Source organism: Bos grunniens, chromosome 14, assembly GCF_055505025.1.
Source record: "Bos grunniens cultivar Pamir isolate PY7600 chromosome 14, Bosgru_T2T1.0, whole genome shotgun sequence".
NCBI lineage: Eukaryota > Metazoa > Chordata > Mammalia > Artiodactyla > Bovidae > Bos > Bos grunniens.
The window spans coordinates 51,246,780-51,271,625 of record NC_141178.1 but is presented as its reverse complement, the minus strand read 5'-3'; the positions used below and the strand labels follow the sequence as shown (position 1 = coordinate 51,271,625).

Genomic DNA, 24,846 nt, shown 5'->3' with positions numbered 1-24,846 from the left:
GCCAGCAGCAGCAATTTATGTTAGGAGAATTTTATTAAAAGAAAGAACTTCTGGTTAGCCTAGTATACCAGTGACCCACATATTAAAATATAAAGAATGTTACAAACTAAGAAATGGAAAAAAAAAGGTAAGTTTTGTGTTTTTGTGTAGTTCCCCCTATTTGTCTCAAGATGGCAGTAACACTTTAAATATTTACAAAGTTAAAACCATTTTTTAAAAATTTGTGAACTTGACAAATTGATGGGTAAACAACAGCATTTATATAACCAAAAGCCTTCAATTTAAGAACTTTTCATGCTTTACTAGATATTGTCATGTCTATTACATTGTTTTAGAAACCCTAATTTTAGGATAAGAAAAAGCTTTGGAAATTTTCCATTTTTAAACCAGGTTCAATGAAAAAAAGTTACACTGAATTGAAGAGCAGTAATTGGCTCCTTAAACCCAGTTGCAAGATACCAAAATGCAAACAAACCAATTTTCAAACCCTGTCTTCATTTTTAGAGGGACGGTATCTACTCTGAAAAGGTAGGGACATGATGAGAAAATATACTTATAAAATCCCCCAAACCCTTTGTTTTTCCAAAGTTTTAGTAAAAGACTACTCACTAAAAAGAAAATGTCATCACAAAATTGCCACCTTATCAACCAAGACACTATCACACATCAGTTCTATAGAAATGGGTACTTCATGGAGTTTAACCATGAAGGTAGTCTCACTCTCTAGAGTGAGACTCTAGACTCTCTACTCACCATTTATTATTCTACTTCCTAGCCATTCATTCAGCTGTATTTATTGAATATCCACTAGTGCCAGAGACTATACAGTGTTTTCAGAAGGCAAGCCTCGTCTTTTAAAAAAATGTGTATCACAAGTTAAAGCCTTTACTTTGTGGTTTATGTATTTAGGTTTGTTTTTTTGTTCCCTATGAGATGAAGGCAAAACACATTTCTTTATAAAACTAGGATCTATAAAATGGCATCCTCTTTACAATTAATTGTGAAGTGTTCAGATTCTGTTGATGAAAAGGACTAGTATCAAATACAGGTGAAAATGGTTTTCAAATGTCACCCCTGATGGGAAGGCATTATAAAGATATTGCTGTACACTTTATACTGATTTACCAAACTGAAATTATAACCCTGATAAAAGCAAGGATTTTATGTACTGTGGGACACAACAGGGGAAAAGCAAGATTCAGCTAAATTTAAATCATCTTGGTAGGATTTCAGTTGTTTTCAAATTCGCATGCCCTGGACAGACTGGACTGTCACTACTTGCTTAATAATTGAGCATATTATTATGTATACTAGAATTAGGAAAAATTGCAATTTTCCTTAGATTAACTCCCAGATCCCTTTTTAATTCATAAATGTAAAAGCAAACCAAGAATAAAATTAAAATTTAAAAAAATCTGTAGGTCACAGGTGAAACCTTTACTTGTAAGGTATCATTTAAGGAGTTGAGAAAATTTCAACTAGTGTACCCTTGAACACAGGTTTGAACTACATGAGTCCACCACATACAGGGTGGGTTTTTTTTTCCAATAAATACATACTACGCTATACAATCTACAGCTTATTGAACCAGAGGATGTGGAAGCTTGGATACAAAGGCTGGACTATAAGGCTATACTTGGATGTTTGATGCTGAGATGTTTAGTTGGTGCCCCTAAACCCCTTTGTTGTTCAAGGGTCAGCTGTGCTTCTTTTTCAGATACACAGAGATTCTCAAGGGGGAGGCCCTCGTAGTTATCTAGTACATAGTGATTAACCTCTGCAGAAACCCCCTAAGGCAAAAAGGGTGAGTGAGAACTGGAGGTACTAAAAATGTCTCCCCAGCTGCCAGCCACCTGCCACTTCAAAAAGAATCACTATCCAGAGGAGCTGGTTACTGACAAGAATATACTATCCCTAAAGTACTTTAAAAACAAGTCTGACCAGTAACTATGAAAATAAAGCTATTTAAAGACCTGATATATTTTAAAGAGAACAGACTTTATTGCCCAGCAATTAAAATTATTGGAAGATGTACTTTTCTCCATAATTTATTGTGAGATGAACATTAAATACAATTTTAATTTTTGTCACTTGCTTTAATGCACGTCTTCTTGAACAACTCTTCATTTTTCCTTCGAAAACGTCGTTTGCCACACCTCTGGGGAAAAATCAGAAACCAACAGTGAAAATCATTCCATACTCAAAACTTAAAAGTCATACACCTGACACACAAAGGCACCTTCAACAGGAAAGGAAATGTCCTCAGCTTTCTGGAGTTTATCAGATACTTTCAAACTGTCAACATGTGGCTGCGGGACAAATCGTAACCACTTACTTGAGGTAATGAAGAGTTTTTAAGCACCACTGCTAAGCACTTGAACATTCATTTGCAGGTACTTATCTGCTGAAAAGAAGAGTTCACCCATTTTAATAAAAAACTGCATTAGATTTGAGTAATTCACATAATATATATTACTGGCATCTCAGTCTTAAAGTTATTTCTTCAAAGATACCCTCAGCTGGGTAAACGGCAAAAAGTAACTTGTCATCACTGTGCCAGTTATTAAACATTTTGGTATTGTGCCTCAGGAACAATACCACACACACATAAAAAAAAAAGCACACAACTTAACATTATAACTTTTGGTACCTTGTTACATGTGCAGCGGTCCTCCTTGTGTTTTCACAGCCATCTTCTGTGACAGGTTTTTGGAAAACATTTATCACAATGATCTTCATCTTCAACTCATAGGCACTGCTACACCTAAAAATTAAATATATTTCATCGTGAATTCTCATTTGCACTTGTATCTGTTTGGCATCTTATATCTAGTATGGACAAGTAGGCTCTTTTCCCCATACTCATCAAGAACCATTTAAGAAAAAAAAGAAAAACTTACAATCTTTCTGACTCCCAATCAACTTTTAATAAAAACCACTAACAAGTGGAGTAATTTTCTGCTGTTTAACACATCTCTGAAGGGCTGGAAGAAGCACAAGCTGGAAGAAACATCAAGATTGCCAGGAGAAATATCAATAACTTCAGATATGCAGATGACACCATCCTTATGGCAGAAAGTGAAGAGAACTAAAAAGCCTCTTGATGAAAGTGAAAGAGGAGAGTGAAAAAGTTGGCTTAAAGCTCAACATTCAGAAAACTAAGATCATGGCATCTGGTCCCATCACTTCATGGCAAACAGATGGGGCAACAGTGGAAACAGTGACAGACTTTATTTTGGGGGGCTCCAAAATCACTGCAGATGGTGACTGCAGCCATGAAATTAAAAGACGCTTACTCCTTGGAAGGAAAGTTATGACCAACCTAGATAGCATATTGAAAAGCAGAGACATTACTTTGTCAACAAAAGTCTGTCTAGTCAAGGCCATGGTTTTTCCAGTAGTCATGTATGCATGTGAGAGTTGGACTGTGAAGAAGGCTGAGCGCCGAAGAATTGATGCTTTTGAGCTGTGGTGTTGGAGAAGGCTCTTGAGAGTCCCTTGGACTGCAAGGAGATCCAACCAGTCCATTCTAAAGATCAGTCCTGGGATTTCTTTGGAAGCAATGATGCTAAAGCTGAAACTCCAGTACTTTGGCCACCTCATGCAAAGAGTTGACTCATTGGAAAAGGCTCTGATGCTGGGAGGGATTGGGGGCAGGAGGAGAAGGGGACGACAGAGGATGAGATGGCTGGATGGCATCACCGACTTGATGGACGTGGGTTTGGGTGAACTCCGGGAGTTGGTGATGGACAGGGAGGCCTGGCGTGCTGCAATTCGTGGGGTCGCAAAGAGTCGGACACGACTGAGCGACTGAACTGAAAGGAACAAAAGAATGTGCTTGCTGCTTAATTATACTTTTTTTGGTAATCAAAACTGATAAGGCTCCCAGTTTAATACCTATAATGACTTGGGCATGTCTTGATACCTTTAATTGGTTAGGCCCTAATAATTCCATAAATGATTTTTCCAAGCTGGAAATGGATTCATTAGCATAGGTAAAAATGATGGATGTATTTATGATGTTCTTTTACTGTGGCAGCACAGATTTTAAGACATGATGGTCCTAATGAGTACCTAACCATTGCTTTTCTGTCTCAGAGCTTGACATGGATGAGGTGAGCCAGGTTAAAGGTTAGATATAGAAAAACACATGTGCAGACGTCTAACTAAAAACATTATTATGGCAGCTCTAATATAATTTCAGACCAGAGATACATGATGTTGACATCATTACTGGACACAGTCCTGTAGAATTAAGTCCCAAGTTGCCTGAAAGCATATTTACATACTGCAAAGGGCACGGTCAGGGCCACAGATCATATCCCCTAGAACCCCAAGAGGATAAATCATTGAACAGACAGCTACTGGAAATGATTTATGAGGACATAACAAATGCTGGGCCTTGCAAAACAATTTATCACTTTCAAGTCTTGAAATGCTGAGATATTTCACATAATATTAGGAACACAAACTACTGGTTATGAATATTTTCAACTTGGAAAACTTCAGTTTAATATATGATTCATAACACTTCTGACAACTACATACAAGTTCTATTTAAGGCCTGAAACAACCAACACTTAGGGATATGTATGTATAATACTGTTATCCACTCTACTCCCCTCAAAAAAAACCAAGTTTAGACACAAAATCCCAGATGATGGGCACCTCAGGAGAGAAGGAATGTGAAAGAGAAGCAAATGGATGTTATGGTATCAATAATATTCCAGTTCTTAAATGGATCACTGGACTCTTGTGTGTTTCTTATGCTTGTGTGTGTTAGTTGCTCGGTCGTATTCAACTGTTCACGACCCCGTGTACTGTAAGCCGCCTGGCTCCTCTGTCCATAGAATTTTCCAGAGAAGAATACTGGAGTGGGTTGCCATATTTTACTCCATGGGATATTCCCGACCCGGGGATTCGTTACCACTGCGCCACCTGGGAAGCCTTAATTATTCTTAAGGACTTACATAAATTATCAAAATTTTAATCAAACGGTTATTTTGTAAAGTTTTAAAAAATTCCAACACTTAGCAATGAAAATAGGGTTCCAGTCACCATGCCTCAAAAAGAATGGCTGAAATGCCAAATATAAGTTACTTCAAGCCATCACATTTGCCCTGGTCAAAGTTAACTGTTGGAATTGTTTGAGATGAAAAAAAGTGTATTTCAAGTCGGGGGGAGAGAAAAAAACAAAACACCTGACTATAGTAAGTCTCATCGACGAGTACTTACAACTGTGCTTTTAAACAGACAAAAGGTCTTCCAGCTCTTGACCAGTTTCTTCTGTATCAAGTTCAGAATACACATCTCTACGTAAATCCAAGCATCTAAGGCTACAGCCGGCATTTATAGCCCAAGGGTCTTCTAACCCCTACGGATTGTTCTGCAACTTCAGTGCCACGTCTCTAGAGCCTATTTACAAAGGAAGATCCAGGAACAAATGCCTACAGCGCGCCACTGCGCAGTGCCCGGAACTCACTGTTAGCAGGTTAACCGTGCGCGTTAAAAAGTTTTAAAAACAACCAAGAAGTCCAGCCAAGTAAAGACTGCCTTAAGATTTAAAAGGTAATCCCTTCCCCCTTTACAAAACGTTTCCTTAGAAAGGGTAAACGAGCGCACATTTAAGGGGCCCCGAAGCCAAAAGGCCGCACACAAAGGTTTACTTGGGATACAAAAGGGCTCCGGTCGAGGCCTGGGCTGGGCGCGAGGCCACCCGCCTCGGAACCCAGAGAATGGCAAAAGGCCCTTCGTTAGTATGAGCTGATAACAGTCGAAATCGGCTTTTAGTAACAAGGGTCGGCTAAAACTCACAGGTCACGGTTACTCACAAAATGCGATTGAGCAGAAGCACGGAGGAGAGCTCGAGGCGGCGTCAACCGGGTGGGGGAGGGGAAGGTGGCCTCCTGGGATGACTTGGAGGCCTAGGCCGCGCCGACCGCTGGGCTGTGCCGGGCAATGGACGGAGGCCATCGGGATGGGGGGCCCCGGGGCGGAACGCACAAGGCGGAGTGGCCCGAGGCCGACTTATAGACTCTGGCACGGAGTCGGGTTCCCGGGAGAAATAGAAAATGATCTAACTCCGCGGGGACTTCCCCCCTCGAAGAGCCGGGAGACGTGTCCGCGGGCGTTGCCGCCACTCCCGTAAGGCAGACGGAGCCTCAATGCCCTTCCTTCTCCCGCGGCCAAGCGGAAAAGAAAGCGCCACGGCCCGGCTTGGCGCTCCGACGCTCCAGGCCTGGCCCCGCCCCTTCCGGGCCTGGGCCCCGCCCCTCAGCCAGCGCGTGTTTGCGGTACGGCAGTTGACACCGAGAGCTGAGTAGTGCTTTTGGGATTTCCGCATTGGCCTTTAGGGCTGCTGAGGACCTCATTCTGAGCTGGTCTGTAGACAATGTGATTAGTCTACCAGTTTGTAATGGATCCAAGCAACCAGAAAATGCTAAAGAAAAGAAAGTTCCTCCCATTCCTGGTTTTCATTTGCTTGGTCTTTTACTTCCTCAGGTAGTTCAGTACTTAGAAAAGTGGTATTGGAAACCCCGATATAGAGTAAGAGTACCCAGAATCGACCCGTTAACACTCACAGAAGAACTTGTTACCAGAAAAAAAGCTGTATAGTCCTTTATATTATGACAATAGTTACTGTTGCTAATTTTATTGATAATAATAGTAGAGGGTGAAGAAAAAGCATTTATAAAACACTTGCCTTGTTTATAAACTTACCATTCGTTAGTTTTCGTGCTTTGCGTTTTATTATGCTTGTTTTTCTCAAGTCTATTATATCTTGAATCTTGACTGTATAGCACTAGGCTTTGGTAGAGACAGGCTGATGATCTTGTCAGAAAGAATGCACATGAAAACATATAATTAAACAATAATCAGTAAAAGACACATCATCTCTCCTTTGAAAACTGGAAGTTGATTACATATTTTACATCGTTTAAGATATCAAGATGGAGTAACTATGGTGTCAGGCATTCAGAATTGAGCCAAGTGGACATAGTTGGGTGTGGTTTCAGACATATTTCTGCATCAGGGAGAAATTGAATTTTCTGAACTGTGTCAAACTCAGGACACCACCAGCCGGTTTCAAAATAATAATGTATTAGCAGCAGCTAGCTACAACTTTATAGTTTCAAAGGTTACCCCCTATCTTTCTCAGCTATGTATCATTTCAGTCCCAAAGCAATCTTTGTTTATCAAGCACTCTTCAGTTCAGTTCAGTTCAGTCGCTCAGTCGTGTCAGACTCTTTGCGACCCCATGAATTGCAGCATGCCAGGCCTCCCAGTCCATCACCAACTCCCGGAGTTCACTCTAACGTCCATGGAGTCGGTGATGCCATCCAGCCATCTCATCCTCTGTCGTCTCATTCTCCTCCTGCCCCCAATCCCTCCCAGCATCAGGGTCTTTTCCAATGAGTCAACTCTTTGCATAAGGTGGCCAAAGTACTGGAGTTTCAGCTTTAGCATCATTCCTTCCAAAGAAATCCCAGGACTGATCTTAAGAATGGACTGGTTGGATCTCCTTGCAGAACAAGGGACTCTGAAGAGTCTTCTCCAACACCACAGTTCAAAAGCATCAATTCTTCAGCACTCAGCTTTCTTCACAGTCCAACTCTCACAGCCGTACATGATCACTGGAAATACCATAGTCTTGACTAGATGGACCTTTGTTGGCAAAGTAATGTCTCTGCTTTTTAATATGCTATCTAGGTTGCCAACAAAGGTCCGTCTAGTCAAGGCTATGGTTTTTCCCGTAGTCATGTATGGATGTGAGAGTTGGACTGTGAAGAAAGCTGAGCACTGAAGAATTGATGCTTTTGAACTGTGATGTTGGAGAAGACTCTTGAGAGTCCCTTGGACTGCAAAGAGATCCAACCAGTCCATTCTAAAGGAGATCAGTCCTGGGTGTTCTTTGGAAGGAATGATGCTAAAGCTGAAACTCCAGTACTTTGGCCACCTCATGTGAAGAGTTGACTCATTGGAAAAGGCTCTGATGCTGGGAGGGATTGGGGGCAGGAGGAGAAGGGGACAACAGAGGATGAGATGGCTGGATGGCATCACCGACTTGATGGATGTGAGTTTGAGTGAACTCTGGGAGTTGGTGATGGACAGGGAGGCCTGGCATGCTGCAATTCCTGGGGTTGCAAAGAATCGGACACGACTGAGTGACTGAACTGAACTGAACTGAACTAGGTTGGTCATAACTTTCCTTCCAAGGAGTAAACGTCTTTCAATTTCATGGCTGCAGTCACCATCTGCAATGATTTTGGAGCCCAAAAAAATAAAGTCTGACACTGTTTACACTGTTTCCCCATCTATTTCCCATGAAGCGATGGGACCAGATGCCATGATCTTAGTTTTCTGAATGTTGAGCTTTAGGCCAACTTTTTCACTCTCCTCTTTCACTTTCATCAACAGGCTCTTTAGTTCCTCTTCACTTTCTGCCATAAGGGTGGTGTCATCTGCATATCTGAGGTTATTGATATTTCTCCTGGGAATCTTGATTCCAGTTTGTGCTTCCTCCAGCCCAGCGTTTCTCATGATGTACTCTGCATAGAAGTTAAAGAAGCAGGGTGACAATATACAGCCCTGATGCACTCCTTTTCCTATTTGGAATCAGTCTGTTGCTCCATGTCCAGTTCTAACTGTTGCTTCCTGACCTGCATACAGATTTCTCAAGAGGCAGGTCAGGTGGTTTGGTATTCCCATCTCTTTCAGAATTTTCCACAGTTTATTGTGATCCACACAGTCAAAGGCTTTGGCATAGTCAATAAAGCAGAAATAGATGTTTTTCTGGAACTCTCTTGCTTTTTTGATGATCCATCGGATGTTGGCAAGCACCCTTACTTCTTGCCAACTCCAGTCCTAATTATTGACATACAATTTATGTAATCTATGTGGTTTATGTAATTTATAATTTATGTGGTTTTCTGCCTTTATGAGCTTCCCCCACGTTTCAGTGTGGCAGAACATAATTCAGGTGCTTCTTGGAGCTCTTATCTCCCCAGGCTGCAGTCCCAACACACCCAAAATGAACACCTCTTTATTGCTGCCAGATCTCTGTTCTTGGAATTCTTGGGTAACAAATCCTAAAAAATTGATACAAAATCCAGAGCAGGATATGTTTGCCTCAAAGAAGCATGGTGTGAGAATCTAAACCTAGCAAAACAAATTTGTGATTGTGTGACGTGGCTTCAGTCATGTCTGACTCTTTGTGACCTTATGGACAGTAGCCCATCAGACTCCTCTGTTCATGGGATTCTCCAGGCAAGAATATTGGAGTGGGTTGCCATGCCCTCCTCCAGGGGATCTTCCTGACCCAGGGATCGAACCTGTGTCTCTTAAGTCTCCAGCATTGGCAGGCAGGTTCTTTAGTGCCACTTGGGAAGCCCTGTGAATATTCTTAATCTCATTGAACTATACACTTAAAAATTGTTAAAATGGTAAGTTTATGTTATGTATATTTTATAACAATACAACTAAAATTTAAAAAATATTTTAGAGGAAAAAATTTCTGCACTTCACATGACTCACCTCACCTTTTGTTGCCCCTCTCTTGCTGCACACAAATCACCCTGCCCGACTCTTAGTTTTTAGAACATGGCAAACAACTTTCACATCTCAAGGCGTTTGCTCTTGCCTGGAATTCTCTTATCCCAGTTTTTTGAGTGACTAACTGCTTTTTTTCATCTTAGCTTCTAGGTCAATTTTTCAGTGAGGCCATACTTGCCCTTACTATCTAAAGTGTGGTGGTGGTGGTGGTGGTGGTTTAGTCACTAAGTTGTGTCTAACTCTGGCAGCCCCATGGACTGCAGCCTGCCATGCTCTGTCCATGGGATTTTCCAGGCAAGAATACTGGAGTAAGTTGCCATTTCCTTCTTCAGGGATCTTCCCAACCCAGGGATTGAACCCAGGTCTCCTGCAGTGCTGGTAGAGAATCCACATGCAATGCAAAAGACCCCATTTTGATTCCTCGGTTGGGAAGATGCACTGGAGAAGGGATAGACTACCCACTCCAGTATTCTTGGGCTTCCCTGGTGGCTCAGCTAGTAAAGAATCCACCTGCAATGCGGGAGACCTGGGTTCAGTCCCCGGGTTGGGAAGATCCCCTGTCCTGGAGAAGGGAATGGCTATCCACTCCAGGATTCTGGCCTGGAGAATTTCATGGGCTATATAGTCCATGGGGTCGAAAAGAGTCAGAAGCAACTGAGCAGCTTTCACTCACTCACTTCTACAGTGCAAGAGATGTCCTTCACTGCAAGTGGATTCTTTACTGACTGAGCCACCTATTTAAAGTGGGTCCACTGTAAAACATATCCTTTTCTGTTTCCTTCATAATCTGTAGTTACATAAAAAAAAAAAGAAATTCTATACTTTTGCTGCCCTCACTGAAATATACATTCTGTGAGAGGAAACATCTAGTCTGTTTTGCTGACCATTTTATTCTTAGTACCTAATATAGTCTCTAGCATTTAATTGAATTAAATGCTATTTAATTGAATTAAATGCTATTTAATTGAATTAAATGCTCTAGCTATTGATTGAATAAATAAATGGATCTGTATTTGCTGATTTGGAAATTATTTCAAGATATGTTAAATTTTAAAAGCTAGATGCAGAAGGTGTTCAGTAAAATCCTATTTTTTCCTAAATAAAAAGAACATGCATTTATTTAACTATAGATTTTTTAAGAGGTTCAGAAGGAATGTTGGCAATGTATGTCTCTAGTTGGTTTTGGAGGGAAAGTGATTTTTTTTTTTTTTTGTATGCCGTTCACTACTGTTTGGATATTTATTGTGTGTATGCAATTTTATAATTAAAGTAAGTTGAAAAATTATTAAAATAGTACATTTTCTCTTCTGACTGCAAAAATATACCATTTCTATTTGCCTCCTTTCTATTTGAAGATCTGCCCCCTTTCTGTTTGAAGATTTGCCCCCTTCAGCCATCATTCCCTTATTAACATCATGACAAGTGTTCAGTATTCTCCAGCAAGGAGCACCATCTTAGGGGTTGCCAGTCTCTAGGTTGCTGAAGTGAGTTAACGCTGCCAGTTGCAAATACAACTAAAACCACTTCCAAGGGAAAGTTTCATGGTTTATATGACATGTGTGTGCACGTGTGTTCAGTTGTGTCCGAATCTTTGCAACCCCGTGGACTGTAGCCCGCCAAACTCCTCTGTCCATGGAATTTTCCAGGCAAGAATACTGGAATGAGTTGCCATTTCCTCCTCCAGGGGTCTTCTTGATCTAGGAATTGAATCCACATCTCTTGAGTCTCCTGCATTGGCAGGTGGATTCTTTACCACTGTGCCACCTGGGAAGCCCTAAATATAACGGTTTATCCAAATGTAACTTTTTAAAAAATAGCTATTTTTTGACAGTATAACTTGGATTATCTTAGACAGTTTACATTTGGTAGACATATATGTGGATTCAGGGCATACAGGGTATTGTTTCCTTAGAAGCTGTCAGAATCTATCGTCTGCACTTCCACATGTAAATCTCATTAGTAAATTAATACATTTGGCCTTCAGTCCTTTTTCATATTAGTGAATGACTCGGAGAACCTGGTTCCCCTCCATGTTTGCAGCAGAAAATGAGGTTGGAACTGGGAGGAAGTGGCTATAATAACCATATGCTTGTGCTTTCCCTGGCTCAATGGTAAGCATGTCAAAATAGAGTTAAGCAAGAGAAATGTAAATGACCCTAGTCATAACTGCATGACTTTCATATATATGATCCTTTTACCTCCGGCAAGATTATTTTTAAACATAATATTGACATTAAGATAATCATAGCATTTATACCTCTCGTCAAGGTTAAAGTTCTAAATCTGTGAAAAATACATTAAATTGTCAGAAAATAGGGCACTGATCTGAATGAAAGTTGATTCTTAAGCACTTGAAGTACATGAACTTTACTGAGATAATTTCAGTGAAAATTACCTAAATTACTTACGATTTTTGCCCGGATCTAAAATAATGAGTGGCTTTAATTGTCAGTGTGAGACTCTAGGGTTTTCCTTTTCTGTTTAAAAATTTAACTTTTATGTAAGGCTTGCAAACAACTACTTCAATCCTATGACAAATTTTGAATGTAATGGAGTTAAAATTTAAATTATTCAAGCTGACCAATGGGACCGAAGGGGAAGTCTGCTAGGGGAATTCAGGGAAAGTTTTGTTCTTTGATGAAAAGGAACATGTGGGAAGAAGCAGCTTTTATCCCCTACATATGATCACCATCGATCATTGGTGAAAGAATTCCTGGCATCGCCACAGCTCTTGTTAAATGAGGGGAGCTTCCGTTGATGGCAAAATGGGAAGAGAAGGAACCAAGCAACTTAAAAATAGTCAGCAAGTTAAGCAGCCAGGAAGCCTCTCCAGCTTCTTCTTATGTGAAATAATATACTTTCCTTACTGTTTAAACAAAAATTATTTGAGAATGACTACATAGAGAGTAGAGAATGTGGAAGTAATAGAAAAATTCAAACTAAGGTTAAAGTATGATGTTATTGTACCTCTGTGATGATCTAATATGAATTATGTCCTGAAATTAACACCCCATTAAACGTAAATACAGTGGAGATTCTGAATGTTTTTTCCTATGATGTCTCCTTGTACTTAGGCATGAGTTTCTCTATGTCTGCTGGTGTTTTGGTAAATAAGAGCTCAAAACAACAACAAAAGAGTAAAACCCAACTCCCCCAAACAAAACCCTTATCTGTAGCATTTTCAGATATCCATGCTGTTAACTGGGCCTCCCTGCTGCCGCAGCAGTAAAGAATCCGCCTGCAACGCAGAAGACGTGAGTTTGATCCCTGGGTGGGGAAGATCCCCTGGAGAAGGAAGTGGCAACCCACTCCAATATTCTTGCCTGAAAAATCCCATGGACAGAGGAGCGTGGCGGGCTACAGCCCATGGGGTCATGAAGGAGTCAGACACGACTTAGCAACTAAATGACGAAAATAACAATGCTGTTAATATATCACGGTGATTTCAAGCTACTAACAACTGGCTCACAAGATACCTGAATACTTGAATAATTAACAACTAGCTTTCCTGACATACCATTGTCTCTAGAGGCTGAACTGCCGGGTTTAAGGATCCAAGGATAAATTCATCTTCATACTTAACAGTCAATTGCTTTCCAAATAGTTACTCTATACCCTTGTCAAAACTTGCTGTTTTCAGAATTTAAACAATTCTGTCAATATGATAAATATGAAATGGTGTTAACTGTTATTTTAATTTGCACTTGCTATGAGGTTGAAAAGATAATTTTATAAATGTTTTGTTTTTCCCTTTTTTTCACATTTTTAATCATTTGGGTTTTCTTTTCTATAAATCATAGCCTTCACAGCTTTGCCCAGTTTTTTTTACTAAAGTATCTGTAATTTAAAAAATTTGATTTATGGGATTTCTTTCTATATTCTGGATACTAATCTTTTGTCAGTTAATAGTCACATGCACTGCCAATAACTTTTCTCTGTTTTATTTTTTAGTTGTAGTTATGGGGTTTTATGTTGTTTGGAAATTTGTACTTTTCTTTCTGCTTATGAATAGCTCCTTGATACCCAATACCGCTGCATTTCTATGCAAGATTTATGGCTACCCTTAAATCCAAATCCTTTAATGTACATTTCAAAGCCTTCCTTCATTTAAAAATTGGGAATAATATAACTTATTCCTAAGATTTTTGTGAGGAATAAATGTGATAATATATGTGAAACACCCACCCTTCTTCCCCAGGCACTTTCTTTCAAAGCAGCACATTCTTTTCACTTGGTTTTTCCTTTAACTAGAATGCTCTTCTTGTCCCTCTTTGCCTTCTCAGGAAGGCTTCCTTGATTTCTTAAGACTGGGTCAGGTTCTTTGTTACCATCCTGTATCCATCCCCAGCCTTCTTCCCTGATAGTGAAACCCTGATTTTGTTTGTGTTATATGCCTGGTTCTAGGGCTAAGCCTCTTGTTTCAATCTGTTTGCTTGCTTCCCCAGCCTCCTTTTATCTGTTTCTATACGTCAGAGGATGAAAGGCTAAGTATTATATAGCATTCCAAAACTCTTCAGCAGCTTAGATTCTGGATGTGAATTAGGTCCCACCAATGAAACACACTTGTGTAAAACCCAGATTCTAAATTGAGCTACACGAGGAGAAAAGCAAGCTGTGAGACATCCATTGTGCTGGCCTTTACACAGCAAAGGCTGTGCGCTTCTGGAGTCAGTCAGCTTCCACTGGGCAGGCAGAGTCCAGGTTGCGGCAGAAGGTTCAGCTGCTTTGGCAGCCAAGTTCCATGGAATGACTTAGGAAACTGTTCCTAGAAATCCAGCTCAAGTTGGTTTCATCCAAGTGATGAAAGTCAGTAATTCCTTGTAAGAAGTCTGACTGTTTTTAACTGAGCAAGAGCAGATACCATTCCAAACCCAGACTGATAGATACACCTCCCTTACACCTAGGGGCGACCTTGTAACTCACTTCTGGCAAAGGAGAAATATGTAGAAGCTTTGGCCCCTGTAAATTTATCAATTTACAAAGTCATCTTACCAGCCCTGGACCTCCTACTTGTAGATTTCTTTTACAGGAGAGAATAAAGCCCTAATTTATTGAAGCCAGTATGGTTCAGACTTTCTAATTAGCAGCTGAATGCAATTCCTAACTGATATGACAAGCAGTGAACAATGCATGCCATAGTATTAAGAAAATATTTGTGGACCAACTGATGATTGATGAACAAAAGCACTGAAGCATGAAACAGCTCTGTGTGTGTGTGTGTGTGTGTGTGTGTGTGTGTGTACTATAACCTGAAGTATAAAATGGGTGGGCTTCCCAGGTGGCTCAGTGGTAAAGGACCCGCCTGCCAATGCAGGAGACACAGAGATGATGATTGATCCTTAAGTCGGGAAGATCACCTGGAGTAGGAAATGGCAACTCACTGCAATATTCTTGCCTGGAGAATCCCATGGACAGAGGGGAGCCTGGCAGGCTACAGTCTATGGGGTCACGAAGAGTCAGACATGACTGAGCACACAGGCACACACACACACACAAAGTGTAAAATAGGCAGTCGTAGAGGACTGTGGGCAGTGATATAGACAGAGGTTTCATAAGCCAAGTTAAGGGGTTAGACCTGCTTTTACACAATGAGGAACCATTGAATGGATTTGATCAAGTACATCACATCCTCAGGTTTGCATTTTTGGTAGGTTACTTGAGTGCAGCCAGTACAGAAGGCAGGGGAAACTTTTAAGTATACAGATGATGAGACAAAAGATGATGAATACCTACAATAATTATTGTTATATATTTTTAAAATTGTATATCATTAGGCAAATTCTTTAATGTAGAATTGCTAAGTCAGGGTATGTACACTTAACATATTGAGAGAGAGATGGTGAAACTGTGTTTAAAAAGCTTGCAGCCATGAAATTAAAAGACACTTACTCCTTGGAAGAAAAGTTATGACCAACCTAGATAGCATATTCAAAAGCAGAAACATTACTTTGCCAACAAAGGTCCATCTAGTCAAGGCTATGATTTTTCCACTGGTCATGTATGGATGTGAGAGTTGGACTGTGAAGAAAGCTGAGCGCTGAAGAATTGATGCTTTTGAACTGTGGTGCTGGAGAAGACTTTTGAGAGGCCCTTGGACTGCAAGGAGATCCAACCAGTCCATTCTTAAGATCAGCCCTGGTATTTCTTTGGAAGGAATGATGCTAAAGTTGAAACTCCAGTACTTTGGCCACCTCATGCGAAGAGTTGACTCACTGGAAAAGACTCTGATGCTGGGAGGGATTGAGGGCAGGAGGAGAAAGGGATGACAGAGGATGAGATGGCTGGATGGCATCACCGACTTAATGGACGTGAGTTTGAGTGAACTCCGGGAGTTGGTGATGGACAGGGAGGCCTGGTGTGCTGCAATTCATGGGGTCGCACAGAGTCCGACACGACTGAGCGACTGAACTGATCTGAACTGATACTCCAACAGTGCTATAATCATCATTTCCCCACCCTCACTAAAAATGGGTATTTTACTTTATGTCATTCTTTTTTGGTCACATTTCTCCATTTAATTTAACCTGGGAGAGAAAAGGCAGGAGGATAAAAATGACAAAGGTTAATTTTCATCAAAAACATAAATACTCAAGCATTATGGTTAAAACAAGTTAACTCTAGTATACCAGAAAAATTAGTCAACATCACTTACACATTCTCCCTCCCAGTTTTATTGAGATATAATTGACATATAACACTGTATAAGTTTAAGAGGTATTACATAATGATATATATCAAAATGATTCCTACAAGTTTAGTTAACATCACCTCACATAATTATAATTTTTTTCTTGTGTTAAGAATTTTTAAGATCTACTCTCTTAGCAACTTTCAAATATACAATACAGATATTACTATATTTACCATATTGTATATTACATCCCCAGGACTTATTTTATAATTGGATAGTTTATAGCATTCAGATAGGTGAAATATTTTATTTCATTGCTTTTTAAAATGTACATTTCTTAGGTCAGTTCATGTGTCTTTTCATAAAGATACTGGGTGTTTGGTTTCTTTTTATGAACTTCGTACTCACATCATTTGCGGCATTTTTCTGAGTAGCTGGTCTTTTTAAATCTGAGAGCTGCATTATACAAAGGAGATTACTAGTGTGGATATCATGTGTTGTGGCTTTTTTCCCAAGGTTTTTTTTTTTTTTTTCGGTATCTTTACCTTATGTTTTTTCTTTCGTTTTATGAATTTTACATAGTCAAAATTACCGAGCTTTTCTTTCGTGGCTTCTTGGTTTTTATTTATTCATTTATTTAAAAATTTATTTTTGGCTGTGCTGCGTCTCTGTTGCTGCACTTTGGCTTTCTCTAGTTGCAGAAAGCGGGAGTTACGCTCTAGTTGTGGTTCGAGGGCTTCTCACTGCAGTGGTTTCTCTGTGGGTCACAGGCTCTACAGCACTTGGGCTTCAGTAGCTGTGGCACGCGGGCTTAGTTGCTCCACAGGATGTAGGATCTTCCCAGATCCGGGACTGAGCCCACGTCTCCTGCACTGGACCACTAGGGAAGCCCAGCTTCTTGGGTTTTTGTGTTATGCTTCACCTTATCATCTTTAACCCTTTTTCTAACATCTAACCAGCCAGAAACGACAATCCTGACTTGCTTTGAGCTGCCTGCGTGTACTTTCTTAGCTATTGCTGTGCTGTGATTAGTCACTCAGTCATGTCGGACTGTTTGTGATCCCATGGACTGTAGCTGGCCAGGCACCTCTGTCCTTGGGATTCTCCAGGCAAGAACACTGGAGTGGATTGCCATGCCCTCCTCCAGGGGATCTTCCCAACTCAGGGACTGAACCCAGGTCTCTTGCATTAGAGGCAGATTCTTTACTGTCTGAGCCACCAGGGAAGCTCAAGAGTACTGGAGTGAGTAGCCTATCCCTTCTTCACGGGATTTTCCCAACCCACGAATTGAACCGGGCTCTCCTGCATTGCAGGCAGATTCTTTACCAGCTGAGCTACCAGGGAATTATTTCACATCAACTGTGCACTGAGGGCAAGAGGAGAAAAGGCAAGGGGCAGTTTGTTGAGGGCAAACACTAAGCCTGGTGCTTATTGCAGTGATGGATTGATCTTAGCTGGAAGTCAGGTTCATTTCAAGGCAGTCTCTCCTGTGTGTCCCAGAACATCACACCTGTCCTGACTGAACATGGGTGGACCAGGCCTCCTCCTTCTGAGAGGAGGATCTGGAAATAGCTTCCTGCTTCTCACCTCTCTCTCCTCTCGACTCTCCTGTCTCTGCCATTGCTGTTGTTATTCAGTTGCAAAATTGTGTCCGAGTCTTTGTGACTTCATGGACTGTAGCACATCTCTGCTGTTGAACCCCACTTTTTTCACTTGCTATTATTGCAAGTGAAATTATTATTATTGCAAGTGCTATTATTGCAGTTTCAAGAGGGCTCTGGTCTAGGGGCTTACTGTCAGCAAGAGGTACAGGTGTGCTACACACAGTAAGGACAGTTTTGTATGGGCCTTTGAAAAATATAAACTTAATTTAAAAATTTTGACATGCAAGACATGCTTACATAGATAAGTATGTAAAGCATTTAGGTGCCTTATAATAGCACACATTTAAAGGTTGTAAATTAAGTGACTTCAGAACTTATTTGAAAATAAGAACATCTAAAATCAGTTCTTATTTAGACCTCACATTGTTTTAAAAGGCCCCCAGTTTTTAATGGCCATAAAAACAGAGACAAGTGATTTAAGTTCATCCCCAGACCTCCCCATGGACATACTTCTTGGTCCTGAGAGGGCAGGAATGCATGCATTTCTTCAGTAACATTCATGTGTACAGGAAATGACTATTGACATAATCTTTAAGCCTAATAGTTAAGACTATTCTTCAGTTTATAATTTAAAAGCTTCTGACAGCTCTGTGCTGTGGTATAATTTATAATGAAAGTCTGACTGATTGAGGTATATTTCACTGAACTGGTTTCTCTTATGAGTTGAAACTAAGGCTTGTGTAAACATAGGAAGGGAAGCCTTTCCCGGGCTTATGTAGTTGGGCAAGAATATTTAATGTCCCTCATTCCCAACTGTGCTGCAGTACCATCTGTGCTGTACTCAAAGTTTATAGAAAGCAAATCTACAGGATTTAAGGGGCATTTATTTTTTTCAATAAAATAACCACATATAAGACACCAGCTACCAGTGTGCAGCAAAATAAAAGTAGTTTTTTGAGATATACAATTTTGTAGTACTCCCTTTGGAGAAGGCAATGGCAACCCACTCCAGTACTCTTGCCTAGAAAATCCCATGGACGGAGGAGCCTGGTGGGCTGCAGTCCATGGGGTCGCTAAGAGTCGGACACGACTGAGCGACTTCACTTTCATTTTTCACTTTCCACTTTCATGCATTGGAGAAAGAAATGGCAACCCACTCCAGTGTTCTTGCCTGGAGAATCCCAGGGATGGGGGAGCCTGGTGGGCTGCCGTCTATGGGGTCGCACAGAGTCGAACACGACTGAAGTGACTTAGAAGCAGCAGCAGCAGCATACAGAGCTAGGAAAGAGCATTTAGGTTAAACTGCCCTCTCAAGGTATCTAATATATGAATCTGGATCAGAAGCAATCTGTTTGACTTATCATTTCTTCTCCCTGCCAGCTAAGAATACAGTTTTATATACAGCCAGCATGCAAAGTGTCTTAAAAGATGCCAAATACAATTCATGTGTTGATTTCTAACGGAATTATGTCGGCCATGGTGGAGATGTTTGGTCTGGATTGGATTATTTCCTCAGAATGGCACTATTGACACACTGAAGACTAAATAAAAAGATTAAATACTGCTGGAAAATATATATAGAATTATTCTATAACCCACCCCCCTCCCCCCAAACAAACACAAAAACCTAAACCAAAAAAAGAGATCTTATTAGAGCTTGAAAGCTTTCTTTCTGATAATAACTGGCTAGCTGCCTTCATGAATATAAAATGAGACCCTTTGGAAAAAGGAAAAATTATTGAATAATTTAACCTAAAAAGCAATTTCAACTAAAATACTGTGCATTTCAGTGAGGACAACTAGCATTTATTTACTTTTCTTATAGCTTTTTCTTACTTTAAATAAATTCTCCATGAGTAGATAAGAAAATTACTGTTTAGGATTATCAATAACTGCAGATTGAAGTAGTTGGATCAAAAAAGCCTTATCAAAATATAAAAAGTTTTTTAAAATATTTATTTTTATTTATTTACTTGACTACACTGTATCTTAGTTATGGCATGTGGGATCTAGTTCCCCCAACCAGGGGTCAAACCCAGGTCCTCTGCTTTGGGAGCATGGAGTCCTGGACACTGGACCACCAACGAAGTCCCTAAAACCAGTATTTTCTATCACCAAATAATGTGTGAAACAGATACTTTCACCTTCACTCTGTTCTAAACAACCATTTCCACTGTGAGACTTTTACTTTTCCACTTCATTCCTTTTCATTATTATTTTTTAAAACAGGTATGTTTATACTTTTTAATGTAGCTTTACTGATGTATAATTGACACACAAACTGCACTGTAAGCATTTTTATAATCAGAAAAAGAAGCAACAAATATTTTAAAGGTCTATTAGAACTGGTTATGCTTCTGAAAAGGTATTTCCTCATCCACCCAAATTACCACTACCGAGGAATCGTAAATATATGACTATTACTGAGAGAGGTGAGTGAACTGAAGACACTTAAAGGAGGATTTCCCTTGCATATTATGGGATAATATGGTGATCCAGTATACCCTCTTCCCCTCCATATTACATACTCCACTAAAGATAGCATGGTGAAGAAGCTAATACCAAGTAGGTGTCTATCTTCTAGAAAGATTTTCAAGTGTTGCAATAGGTATTTGTTAAATAACTTCAGAGATAGATATAACAGACTAAACTAATTTTCAAATTGGTACTTTATTTTATTTTAGTAATATCCTTTATCTTGACCATGCACCATTAATTAAACAGCATGCTTCTTTTAAACTTTGAGTGAAAATATGCAATTTCACCTCAAGTTTTCCAACCTACCAAACGCTGTTACCATATTTAGGAATTTAATAAAATGTTATAAAGCTTATGAGAGAACTATAGTTCTTTGGCATTAAAACATTTGTAACTGGACAAGAAGAAATAAAAAGTAATACTGTTAAGACAGTGACTAATAATTTAGAAGGAGGATTTAGAAAAGTCTGATAATTCAACAACAATTGTAATTATTCCCCAACTAAACGCTTTAAAAACGGCATTTTCCCCCTGAAATTCTTGCTATCACATTTAGTGTTTTCAGTTCAGTTCCAGGTAACTTTAAAGAAGTTCTGATTTCATTCCTTAAAAGATTATTTTTAGCACTTTTTTATTCTAATAATTTATAATAATGAATGGCTGAATCCATCTCATTTTATTTTGTATTCCTTTCAATGGCATATGAATGGGTAAGTATACTCACAAATATTTAAATATACAAACATTTTTGCTACATATTAATATGCAGACATTTTTTATTATATGCCTTTTCTTTTTAAAGACATGCTTTGGTCACATTACAATGAGTATATTCACATTAAAATAAAAGTTACAAACTATCAGACATGAGCCAAGACATGATCATCCTCAAATCAACTTTGCCTTCAAATAGTCTTTTATTTCATTTCACTGCCAAAAGCTAGAGTTAAATGGAGGAGGAAATGAAATGGTGGTTCAGCTGCTATCTTAATTCAACCAAAGCCATTCATACACATTTCTATTTTATAATCTTGGACAAACCCACAACTTTAAAACTGCAGGTTATCAAGAAATGAATGACCTTCACACACCTGGACAGTGAAATAGTAAAGAGTGAGGAGAAAAATAAGAAAGGGAGATAAAAGGGAATCTAAATCAGCAAAGATGACAAAAGAGACTAATAATTTAAACAAGTGTCTCTACTACACTCTGTTGTTTTGAGATTTGATGTGTTCCCTGATAAATATCCCCACTTCTCAGCTAGGACCATCAAGTTCCTGCCAGAACTGAAACCACTGGTTCAGTCAGGCAAAAGAGCTGCTCCCTGGGTACTTCATGTGCGGGACAGTGGGAGAGACCCAGAGCAGAGGGCTTTTCCTGCTTGTGGGTCCAAATTGGAGCATCCTGTATCTCAGGATGGTCACTCTGTGTCCTTAGACCTCTTCAAGGTACAGATCAGCCCCAGAAGTCCCAAGTCAGAAAGGACTTCTCCTGTTTCATAAGGGTCAGGTAGGTTCACTATGAACAGCAGCTGACAAGGGGAGAAGGAACCTGGCCAAGGTTGTGACTGTGAAGTCAAGGGGTTCACTGGAGGCCCCCGACAGGCCTGAACATGCCACTGTCTCTAGGGGCTACAGCTAAACCTGCTTACCTAGTGCAGGACCAGAGAGTAGGGTGAATATGGTGTGACTGGGGGGCAGGGAGGGTGGCAAACCCTGCTGCCCAGTGACAACCATCTGCTGTTCGCACAGGGTTGCAGGGAGGCCCAGTGCCTTCCATAATTTGGAAACACAGTAAGATATTTAATAATCCTCTAGGAAGGCGGCCAAGACTTGTCCTAGGAAGCAAACCATTTCTAATATTCCAAACAAGTTTTCTAAGAGGGAAAAACAGTTATAGAAGTTACTGTGTCGCCATATAGTTCAATAGTCCTCACATATATTCAGCTAAAACTGAGTAAATGATCTAGCACCTTCCAGCTGGAATGGCTTCTTAGACCAATTTTAAGCACAGGCCGGTTTTCTCAAAAATGAAATACTGGTGTTTTACAAACCCAGTTTTAATTTTTTTAAACCAGGAAGATTGTACAGATGAGCTTGTGATAGATACACTATAGAAAACATATGTATTTTTGGCTATATACACAATTCTTTGTTGTTGTGTGGGTTTTTTTTTTTCCCATTAGTTTCTTCTGCAATTTATAGTAGTGACTCTCTCATACTGAATGGACAAGCTGTGTATTTTTACACTTGACTGAGGATTTCATTCCACATTTACTTAGATTAGATAAATTAGAATATCCAACTATGGATTCACGTGAAAACTTTCAGAAATAATGCTTGTTATGTCTGATGTAATAAATATAGTTATTTCATATCAGTTAAAAACAACAACATCACTTTCTACCAGCTCCCATCAGGGGAGAGCCTAAGGCTGAGAGTCTGTTGGAATATTGTCATGATTTGTTTTTTCTCCAGAGACAGGATGCTTCAGAAACTGACCAGTAGCACCAATGTACAATCTTGATCGCATGGGCCATTTCTGAAAAAGAATATTTAAACAATAATCCAAAAGTTAGTATCTACAGTGTGCAATTATAATATTAAAAATTCCTAATGCTTCAATGCAAATGCAATACTATGTAGCTAGTAACAACAGTGATTACAAAGTTTAAGTGATGACAAAAAAATGTTTATTAATGCTAACAGCAAAATTTAAAATATACCCAGACTCTGATTATAACTGTATGAAATAATATGCGTGCATGTGGACCAGAACTGCAAAAAATTATGAAGAATAAATATATTTAGATGTAGGAAAATTTATCTATCTACAATGTTTTAACTGTAAACTCAACCTTAAACAAAATCCCTGGCTTTAAAAATGTTTTAAAAAGTTATATGTGGTATTATGCATCTACATTTGTCAAAGGATTACAATGAAAAGTGACTAATTCACCTACCTAAACATTTTATTCTGCTAAAAGCAATATCCGGAAGTTGCAAATATTAGAATGTTCGGGGTTACACAGCTACAACACCTAGATTAAATGTCTGCTTGTACTGGCATCACACGCTCTAACCTTCAGTCATTATCACATTTCTATTCTGATTGTGACTTTTCTAAATTCACCTTTAAAATGGCCAGCCTCTCAAATAATATAATTAATTTCCAAACAGGATGATGAAAAAATATACTACACAGGTAATACTTTCAGGATGGACTTTTTTTTCTTAGAGGGGAGGGTCATATAATTTTGGTTTAAGGTCTTTGGAATACTAATCAGAGAAATACTGTGGTTTTTTTTTTTTAAATACAAAGATAAGTCTTTAGACTAAAGTGCAATTCTCTGAGGTCGGCAGTGGGGTCCCACACTCTCCAGAGAGTAAACACTGCTGTGAGCAGCAGGCTACTTTCACCAGTGAATGTACATGGGCAGACTGCTGGTTACACAGCACCATGAAATGTTCTTTTAAAAAAAAAAAACTTAAAATTAAAATTAATATATTTATTTGGCTCTGCCAGGCTTCAGTTGTGGCACACAGGATCTTCAATTTTTATTGCAGCATACAGGAGTTGTGGCATGCAGAATCTTTAGTTGTGATATGTGGGATCTAGTTCCCTGACCAAGGGTCAAACCTGGGCCTCCTGCACTGGGAGCACAGAGTCTTAGCCACTGGACCACCAGTGGAAAGGGTGGTCCTTGAAATGTTCTTAAATGCCTGGAAGATAATCCATGGTGCTCAAACAGAGGTACTGTTATTAACAATTCAAAGTCCATAAGAGGACTTCCCTGGTGGTACAGTGGTTAAGAATCTGCCTGCTAATGCAGGGAACATAGGTTCCCTGGTCCAGGAAGATTCCACATGCTGTAGGGCAACTGAGCCCATGCTTGAGAGCCCGTGTTCCACAAGAGGAACCACTGCAATGAGAAGCCCGACCGGAGAGTAATCCCCATCTGCCACAACCAGAGAAAGCCCGTGCACAGCAATGAAGACCCAATACATCCAGTAAATAAATGAATAAATAAATAAATTTTTTAAAAGTTCATAAGAGCTCTGGCTTTTCAACACAAGTTGCACATTAGGATCACATGGGAGCTTTAAAAAAAAACAAAAACTAATGGCCAAATCACACTCCAGAACAATTAAATCAGACTGGACCTCTTCATAAAAGTATCAGGTAGAGCCAATTCTTATCTGGAATAATATAAGCCTGCCTTATAAGCCTTCCAAATACAGGGACTGTCACCTCAACTGGGATTCCAGATGTAAAATGTAGCATAAGGAATAATAAGTAAGCATGTGAGTTTTATGCCTCCAGATGTGATAACTGAACTTGCTCCAATGTGGTTTAGATCATTTCAGAGTCCTAAAGTCAGATTATTCTGCTCAGAATCTAGCAGAACTTCAACACAGATTAAATACAACATCTGTGTTACTTGGAATTTAAAATGTTCCACTCCTATATAATCTTCCTATAAACAAACTTGTATTTTATATTCAATACAGTAATAAGACTGACTATTATTTATTTTTGCAAATCCATTTCAGGTTTTGTTTTAAATCATAGAAGTGCATT

The 24,846-nt window shown here is 39.5% G+C and overlaps 1 protein-coding gene and 1 non-coding gene across 11 annotated transcripts in view; both read right to left on the bottom strand.

The window, feature by feature from the left end:
- Nucleotides 1-1,979: 1,979 nt before the first annotated feature.
- The window catches only part of TCF24 (transcription factor 24), a 29,778-nt gene continuing 6,911 nt past the window's right edge, over nt 1,980-24,846 (bottom strand). For 2 of the 10 annotated variants that reach the window (XM_086336750.1, XM_086336749.1), the window contains exon 3: nt 20,439-22,806. In XM_086336750.1, coding sequence (XP_086192876.1) covers nt 22,693-22,806 — 114 coding nt within the window. In that variant the 3' untranslated portion in view covers nt 20,439-22,692. Of the gene's footprint in view, nt 2,159-2,335; nt 2,405-2,650; nt 2,765-5,235; nt 6,296-6,720; nt 6,832-20,438; nt 22,807-24,846 lie in introns of those variants that run through there. The other 8 variants (XR_015140787.1, XR_015140786.1, XR_015140788.1 and 5 more) reach the window with 8 other exon arrangements.
- On the bottom strand, nt 2,475-2,561 carry LOC147359404 (small nucleolar RNA SNORD87). The gene has a single exon (XR_015141370.1). It is a non-coding gene; the product is annotated as a small nucleolar RNA SNORD87 (small nucleolar RNA).